We start from the raw sequence: 9481 nt of genomic DNA, 5'->3' as shown, positions 1-9481 counted from the left end.
TTGGTGTTCGACTCAAAAACCTCGTTTCGCAAGACAAATCAACATCCTTGCAATTTTGCCTTCTTCTGACGTATTTAAGTTATTATTACGACAATAATTATTGCGTAGTAAGTTTGTATACAGTTAACGCGTTCATAGTTTTCTAAGGAATAGACAATCGAAAGAATAGTAAAGATTCAACTTATATTATGGCACTTAAAATGACAGCTGTCAATTTCCAGTGTAGCCAACAAATAATTAAACTGAAATTTGAAGTGTTCAACCATTTATTTTCAAGTATATTTTATTATTATTTTAAGAATTTTGTAAAGTAACAAAGGAGTTAAGTCATTTTTTTAAACTTTGACTTGGTATTAAGGTAGAAGCACCAAAAAATAACACATCTTATATGTACATTATGTACATAAAAACAAAGGTATTTGAGTTACCAGCATAGGTCCAAATTTCATCCCAATCTTGAAGAAAAATAAAAACTTTGGACTACTATAATTTAAGGACTAATTAATATATCATTTTAAAGATAACTGTCCAATCAGTGAAAAACTGAAACTTGGCTTCCTTTTAAAAAATGTTTCCCAAACCTTAACGTTTGAGAAAAACAACAATACCCATCACATTTTTTGGCATAATGGAATGTTGGAAATGAATCACATGAGCACACGAGTATACCTACATACAACTCAAATGGGGTGGCGCAACAGTCCGTTGTGAACAAGGGCCTAGTGGCTTACAATTCTCAACCATTCCTGTGTGCGAGTACAGTTGTCAGGAATGGAAGGGACCTACAATTTTAGGCCGAATCCGAACGGCTAGTTTGAGAAAGCACTTTTTCATGACAAGAATTACTCTTGAAGGATTTGTCAATTCCTCGCAAGAGGCAGTACCCGCGAAAATTAATTTTTTTTAAATTGAGGTGGCACAGGCAGGGATTGAACCCAAGACCCCTTGCATGACAGTCCAACGCACTAACCATCATGCCACGGGTACTACATACAACTATTTTTAAAAAAATTAGTTTTCGAATAATTTTTAATTTCCATTAAAATTTGGTGTTCAAGTCTAAACAAATATAATTTTAGGACTTACTAATGACGCATTAATAGAGCTCTGCATACCAAAAACCCGCTTTGTCAAATTTTTATTGAAGTGAATGTTGATCATATGTTTCATTAGAAATTTGGATCATTCGAAATAAAATTCGTTTTTTTTTTAATTTTCTTCAAAACATTTAAGGAAACTGCCTTTTGTAGAAAATAAACAAAATTCAAATCCTGAAAACTATAATCTCATTTATTTATTATAAAAGGTATAAAGAAACAAACAAATAAGACTACATTATACAAACATTATAAATCTAATGACAAATTATTTCCTCTTAATAACTAAACATTTGGACAGAAAAAAATAATCATTTATAACGTACACAAAAAAAGAGGATAAAACTAAACAAAAAATCAAAGAGAGGAAAGGAATCAGAGGATTGGATAAGGATTAAGGAAATTTTGGATCATATTGGGTAGTAGGTAGTCAAAATTTTATAAAAATGAACTTAACATTTTTCTGACTCCACCACCGATGACAAACTACACTTCATTCTTATTCATCGATGGTTATGTAACTGATTGTAGGTGGTGTTAAAAAACAAAGAAACTTAAAGCACTCTTCATCCCCACTTCTATTTCCTATTCTCAGGTTGGGCATCTCCTTGACTAGTTCCCGTATAAACGTAGTTATCCCGACCGACAATACCAGTTCCTTCGGCATCACCCAGCCATGGATAGGTGTTGGGACACTCTCGGCATGTTTCCATGTAGCGAGTGTCTGAGATATTTTTCTCGGGATTCTTAAAACTGAGTCCGCAGTAGTTTGAGAGGTTGCAGGGTTTTGGTGCGCTGGGCACACGTTTTTGGCAGTCCCATGATTCAATAGTGCTAAGGCGGCTCAATTCCTTGGGGTCGGTGATCCAGGTGAGTGCTTGAGTGACAGTAACAATGTACACGTCGGGCCTGAAAAGAAAGAAATATATATTTTAGAGAAAATATTTTAGGAAATGTGTTAAATATAACAATTCATCGACTGTGAATACAACCCCCCCCCCCCCCCCATCAAGAACAAATGTAATGAACCAAACCAGAACTAGAAGCTTAATGGTACTGCTGTTAGCCGCGCGAGACGTCAGGAAAGTTTCCCCTGAAACTTCCAATCTCCTAATAAATAAAGTTTCCTTGTCACAAAAGAAACGAAACAATATTTTTTCCTCTTCCTACTTGTAATCGATTTCCACCAGAACCATCAGACCACTATCCTTTATGAATCTCGTCCTTTTGAGTGGGCGATTTTAATGGAGATGGAGATGGAGACGGAGTGTTAGAACAAGAACAACCATCCGACGAACATCAGGAGATTTATTTAGTAAGGATATTCTGAGAGTCCCTTGCCCTCGCCCAAGTCCAAGCGAAAAGCGACAAGCGCCAAATCCAACGGCACAGACCTGGAGCTTACTCTATCGCTGGTTTTGGTCTTCTTCTTGGGTTTGGATATTCGATTTCTATTATTTATTTTTTATTTGATAAAAATGTCATCGTCGAAATGTTTATGGCTGTCGTTAAGCTTTGCTTGGTCATAAAGTCTGCTTTTTTGGTTTGGGTGGTTGCTGCTCAAGCTAAAGCTGGAAGCTGAATCTGATGATGATGATGGGTAATGGAGGTATGTATACGTTTGGTACTTGAATTTGGGTTGGGAAGGGGAAAGACATTAATTTATTCAAAATGTTTACAAAAACAGGTGGCAAATAGAATGACATCAAGTGCTTAGAAATAAAGTTTCTCTACGGACAACGACGATGAAGGTACAAGGACCTATATTCAGAGGTGCTTCACTTCATCGTTCGGCTACGTATATTTTGTTTTCTAGAAGTTGTTTAATGCGTTTTTTGTTTTTATACTTTGGTGTTGTTGTTTTTTTTTATTTTATTTTTTGAACCATTGTTATAAACAGAGTTCAAAATTAAGTTCTACTCTGTATACCTCATTTTAGATAAATATCACGAGTAATTTTTAAAGGTTTTTTTTCTTTTTGATTTTTCATTTGTGTAAGGGAGAAATTGGAAACGGAAGTTTTATTATTTACTTTTACAGTTATTTATATTTAATGATGATACAAAGTTCGAAAACCATAAGCAATTGTACTCCTAAAGGTAAAGTGGGAGAATGTTATTCGAGGTTTAGATTAATTTGTTTCTAATGGAAATGAAATTGTTTTGAGGTTTTTAGTTCGTTGAAGAACAAAATATAAGTGCAGGGGTATTAATTTTATTAAAATATTTTCACTTCAGGCAAGATTTGTTTTTTGTATGAGAAAACATGAAAAGCCACAGACCAACCAACAGAGATATGTACCTTGAAGATGCTTTGCAGATAATAACGTCAAAGGACTTCGGCTTCAGCCAGGATATTCCATTCAATATGGACAACGAAAGTCAACAACCCCGTTTTCTTGAGTTAGACGAAATGACGATAATCATATCTGATCTGAAGTCTTGCAAAGCCACTGGAGCAGATGGATTAAATGCCGAGCTTTCCAAAGCAGCTAGAGATATTTCGGCTCAAAGCATGGTACCAATGCATGGTCGGAAGAAAGCATACCCGACGAATGGAATCTCTATAATGTTAATACTAACATAAGACCTCCTAAGCTGCACTAAGAAGAATCAGTCTCCTTAACATCAAATAGAAAATATTTTCTACCGTAATATTTTAACTAAAGCCCTTCGTCAATAATCCGACAGGTGTTTATCAGTGTGGCTTTAGACTTTTTGAAAAATCCGACGAATTTCAAATTGATAGATACTAATTTTGTATCGCATATAACATATAGGACGAATAATTTTATTGATATTTATTCTTTGAATATTTCTCAAGTTAATCATATTTTTAATTCACTTAATAGATTGTTAGATTTAGTTTTTGTAGATAATATTAATATTGAAATTATTCAAGTTCAATTTCCACTTTTAAAAAATTCAATTCATCATGTTGCAATATGTTCTATTTTAAAATCGGAAAACTGTGTTACTTTTGTCTAATGATGATGTTTTTGATTTCAACAAAAAAGATTTCATTGAACTCAACAATTATCTTCAGTCCATTGACTGAACGCATGATCTTTCCGGTTTATCACTTCAAGGTGCGTTTGAAAAGTTTATAGACGTTTTTTCGGTTGGCTTGACAATATATTCCAAAAAAGAAACATTTGAAATCATTTAAAACACCTTGGACTAATAAACGATTAATTAATTTAAAAAATGTTAAGAATAAAGCTTTAAACAAATTAAGAAAATCAAATTCCGAAGCTGACAGAAAGCTTTTCTGCCGATTTCGTAAAGAATATGATTTTCTAAACAAGTATTTGCACAAGCAATAAATATTGAACATCCAAAGATGTATTTCTTCGGATTCCAAAGCCTTTTGGACTTTCTTAAATGGAAAGAAACGTTTTTTAGCTCTTCAAGAAAATATGGAATTTAATGGTAGTATTTATTCTGATTTACAGAATTCATGTGAACTTTTCTCAACATGTTTTAAGTCGGTTTATGTTCAACATACCGAAATTAAGCTTCAGCATACAGAAAATGTACTTACTTACTTACTTAAGGCGCTACAGTCCGGGGCGGACCTGGGCCTCAACCAACAAGCGTCTCCAGCCAGCTCGGTCCCTAGCTAGCTGTCTCCAGTTTCGCACGCCAAGTTGGTTGAGGTCCTCTCCCACCTGGGTGCGCCACCTGAGTCGCGGTCTTCCTCTACTGCGCCGTCCCTCGGGATTGGATTCGAAGACCTTCCGGGCTGGAGCGTTGATGTTCATCCGCTCTACATGACCTAGCCATCTAAGCCGTTGGACTTTGATTCTGCTAACTAGGTCAGTGTCGCTGTACAGCCCGTACAGCTCGTCGTTATATCTTCTCCTCCATTCTCCATCTATGCGTACGGGACCAAAAATCGCCCGAAAAAATTGTCTCTCGAAGCATCCTAAGACGCTCTCATCTTTCTTTAACAGGGTCCAGGCCTCAGCGCCATAAATGAGAACCGGGATGATGAGTGTCTTATAGATGGTGATTTTACATGCTCGAGAGAGGACTTTACTTCTCAATTGCCTTCTAAGTCCAAAGAAGCAGCGATTTGCAAGAGTTATTCTTCGTTTGATTTCAGCGCTGATGTCGTTGTCTGCATTAATAGCGGTGCCTAGGTAGACAAAGTCCTTAACTACCTCAAAAGTATAGCTGTCCATGGTGACGTTTTGTCCAAGACGTCGTCGTTCAGTGTCCTTTTTTGATGACAGCATATACTTGGTCTTTTTTTTGCAGTACCCGTGGTATGATGGTTAGTGCGTTGGACTGTCATGCAAGGGGTCTTGGGTTCAATCCCTGCCTGTGCCATCTTTATTTAAAAAATAATTTTCGCGGGTACTGCCTCTTGCGAGGAATTGACAAATCCTTCAAGAGTAATTCTTGTCATGAAAAAGTGCTTTCTCAAATTAGCCGTTCGGATTCGGCCTTAAATTGTAGGTCCCTTCCATTCCTGACAACAGTACTCGCACACAGGAATGGTTGAGAGTTGTAAGTCACTAGGCCCTGGTTCACAACGGACTGTTGCGCCACCCCATTTGATTTGATTTTGATATACTTGGTCTTGCCCTCATTGACCACTAATCCCATCTTCTTCGCTTCCGTCGCAATGCTCAAAAACGCTCCACTGACATCACGCTTTCATCTTCCAATTATGTCAATATCATCTGGGTATCCGAGTAATTGGATGGATCTTTGGAAGATTGTGCATCTAGTGTTGACGGTTGAGTTTTGCACAATTCTTTCCAGAACGATGTTGAAGAAGTCGCATGACAGTGCATCGCCTTGTCTAAAACCTTTTTTGACATCAAATGCATCGGTAAGATCTTTTCCGACCTTGATAGAGCAGCGTGCATTCTCCATCGTCATTCTGCACAAACGGATAAGTTTGACAGGGATGCCAAAAGTAGACATTGCTCGGTAGAGCTCTTCCCTATAGATGCTGTCATACGCGGCTTTGAAATCGATAAAGAGATGGTGGGTATCGATTTGAAGCTCCTGGGTTTTTTCCAAGATCTGCCGTAGTGTGAATATTTGGTCGATAGTGGACTTTCCTGGTCTGAAGCCACACTGATAAGGACCAATCAGGTTGTTGACGAATGGCTTCAGACGTTCACATAATACGGCAGAGAAGATCTTATACGCAATGTTAAGGAGACTGATGCCTCTGTAGTTGGCGCAGTTTAGAGGGTCTCCTTTCTTATGTATCGGGCACACTATGCTGAGATTCCACTCATCGGGCATGCTTTCTTCCGACCAAATTTGGCAGATGAGTTGGTGCATGCTCCGTACCAAGTCATCGCCTGCTGCTTTGAATAGTTCGGCGGTGATGCCGTCAGCTCCAGCAGCTTTGTTTGACTTAAGTTTAGATATAGCTATCTTCACTTCGTCAAGGTCGGGTAGGCGGAATTGTTGATCTGCGTCGCCGACGTTGAGTGGTTCTATCTCCCTTATAGCGGAGTTCGGTTCGTCATCGCCGTTATATAATTTGGAGAAGTGATCTTTCCATATTCTCAGCATCGACTGTGGTTCTACTACGATGTTCCCTTGATCGTCCTTACAGGCTTCGGTTCGTGGCTGGTACCCTTGGGAGGTTTTTTTTTACCTTTTAGTAAAATTTACGAACCTCATTCCTGTTGTGACATCCCTCTATCTCCTCGATCGCGCGCTTTTCATGCTCTCTTTTTTTTTCCGTCTAAGAAGCCGGTGTTCCGCTCTCCTCTTCTGCTCGTGGAGCTCGCGAGCAGCTCTCGTCCTTTTGTGCAGCGCCGTTTTGTATGCCTTTTGTTTCGCTGCGTGAGCTTGCCGGCATTCGTCGTTAAACCAGGGGTTTCGCTGTGGTGGCCGTGTGAAACCTAGCACTTCAGAGGCGGCATCTCTGATGGCTGCAAGGCAATGTTGCCACTGGTTTTCAATGCTTAATGCAGGAAGCATAGGACTCCTTAGGAGGTTATTAGAGACTCGATCGGAAAAGGACATGGCAGTCTCTTGCGATTGTAGCCGTCTAACGTCGAATCTTCTCACAGTACTTCCTTGTTTTGGCTTGGATCGGGATATCCGTAGCCGTACCTTGGCTACAACGAGGTAGTGGTCCGAGTCAATGTTGGCCTCTCGGTATGTTCGGATATCCTGGATACTGGAGAAGTGTCGTGCGTCGATCGCAATGTGGTCAATCTGGTTGACGGTTGATTGATCAGGAGATTTCCATGTCCCCTTGTGGATATTAAGATGCGTGAACTGCGTACTAGCTACCAGATCGTCTCGCCCCGCAGCGAAATCGATCAGCATTCAGCCTGAATCATTTGTCGGAGGTAGTGTCGTGCAGGCTGTATCTACCGATTATGCCACCAAAGATGTCTTCTCTTCCTAGCTTGGCATTAAAATCCCCTAAGACAATTTTAATGTCATAGCCAGGGCACTGCTCATATGTCTTGTCCAAGAGCTCGAAGAATACATCTTTGGTGTCTTCATCTTTCTCCTCTGTTGGGGCATGCGCGCATATTAGGCTTATGTTGGCGAATTTAGCCTTGATGCGGATTGTCGTGATGCGCTCGCTCACACTGTTGAAACTCAAGACTTTTTGCCTGAGCCTAGTTCCAACAACAAATCCACATCCAAATAGACGCTGTCTTTGTTCTCGGTAGCAGTCGCCGTAGTAGATATCGCAGTCTTTTAGTTTGCGTTTGCCCGGTCCATCCCATCGCTTTTCTTGGATGGCTGTAATATCTGCCTTGCAGCAGTTTAGGGCTTCCGCTAATTGTTCGGCTGCACGTGGTCTGTTAAGGGACCTAACATTCCACGTACATATCCGAAGTTCGTTGTCCTTATTTCGTTTGCGTGGGTTGTCAACAGTGAATCCGTCCGTATCCGAGGCTTGTTGTTGCTTCGAAACTATGATGTTTTTACGTGGCCAGGAAGTCACCCCGACGGCACAACCCCCAACCTGGAGGGCCAGATCCTTAGTATAACTCCAAGGAAGGGGAGCCGGATGAACCGCTCCTTATAGGCCTGGGCTCCGAATATGTCGAAGAAGCCCTATAAGGTGTTCACTAAGTAGTTCAACCTTACTGGAACTGTAGACGCCACCGTTGATTCTACCTCGAGAATTCGTCCGCTGCCGCCTGGATAAGGAGAGGTTTGCTGCCCCTAACAACTTTCCACTGGGGTTGGAACCCAATCTCCAGTTGAGGTACTAGGCACCCGATGTTCACCGCGGGAAGGTGAGAGTAGGAGTTGATAGACAGAGGTGGGTTCGCATTAACAATGCTAATATCTCAAAACTTCATCTCTTTGAGTCTGACATTCTTAATGGTATCTCAAAATTAAAATCTAGCTCAAATCCTGGTACAGATGGAATTTCATCTCTGGTTCTGAAGCAATGTCAATTCAGATTATTGTTCCCACTACTAATAATTTTTAAAAAATCTCTCTGTACTGGCGTATTTCTTGATTAGTGGAAGATCTCATACATAAGTCCTATTTACAAAGCTTATTCAAAAAATCTTGTAACAAATTACCGCGCTATAACTAAGCTCTCTGCAATACCTTAATTATTTGAGCTTATAGTAAAAGATCGTTTTTCTTTTATACTAAAATAATAAAAGAGCATATTTGCGTTGAACAACATGAGTTTATGTCAGGCAAGTCTACTTCAACAAATCTAATTCTTAATTGTAAATATGTCGTCGATTCATTAGAATTTGGTTATCAGGTAGATACTATCTACACAGACTTTATAAAAGAATTTGATTCTATTTGTCATGAAATTCTTCTAGCTAAACTTCGAACTTTTGGCATTCACTGATTTATTTTTTATAATAATCACAAAAAAAAAAAAAAACGGGAATGTCAAAAGCTCGAAGTTTAGCTAGAAGAATTTCATGACAAATAGAATCAAATGCTTTTATATTTGACATAGAAGGTGCTTTTAACAACGTCCTTACAGAATCCATAGAAGAATCGCTCGTTCAGTTCGGTGTAGAAGACTTCATTCGAGAATGGATTATTTCCATGCTCAGTGTTAGGAATATTCGAGCCACTCTAGGCAATACAATCGCAACAAAAAACGTGAGTAGGGGAACACCCCAGGGTGGAGTCCTTTCGCCTCTTCTATGATTTCTGGTCATGGATACAATTCACGTTAAATTAGAGAGATGTGGAGTAAAGGCGGTAGTCTACGCGGATGATTTGGTGCTATTGGTGTCAGGAAAGTACACCTCTGTGATTAGTGAAATAACGGAGTCAGCTTTGAAGAAAGTTAGCAACTGGGCCACGAGTTGTGGACTAGGAGTTAACCAAAGTAAAACTGAACTGTTGCTCTTTACCAATAAAACTAAAGTACCGCCCTTCACGCTAACTCGA

At 39.4% G+C, this 9481-nt stretch overlaps 1 protein-coding gene across 2 annotated transcripts in view; it reads right to left on the bottom strand.

The window, feature by feature from the left end:
• Positions 1-1269: 1269 nt before the first annotated feature.
• Positions 1270-9481, bottom strand: part of LOC129946097 (chitin deacetylase 1) — a 101919-nt gene continuing 93707 nt past the window's right edge. For both annotated transcript variants that reach the window (XM_056056132.1, XM_056056133.1), the window contains exon 8: positions 1270-2006. In XM_056056132.1, the coding sequence (XP_055912107.1) occupies positions 1676-2006 (331 nt within the window). In that variant the 3' untranslated portion in view covers positions 1270-1675. The remainder of the gene's footprint in view (positions 2007-9481) is intronic.

The sequence above is a fragment of the Eupeodes corollae genome, chromosome 2 (genome assembly GCF_945859685.1).
Source record: "Eupeodes corollae chromosome 2, idEupCoro1.1, whole genome shotgun sequence".
NCBI lineage: Eukaryota > Metazoa > Arthropoda > Insecta > Diptera > Syrphidae > Eupeodes > Eupeodes corollae.
This window is presented reverse-complemented; position numbering and strand designations above follow the sequence as displayed.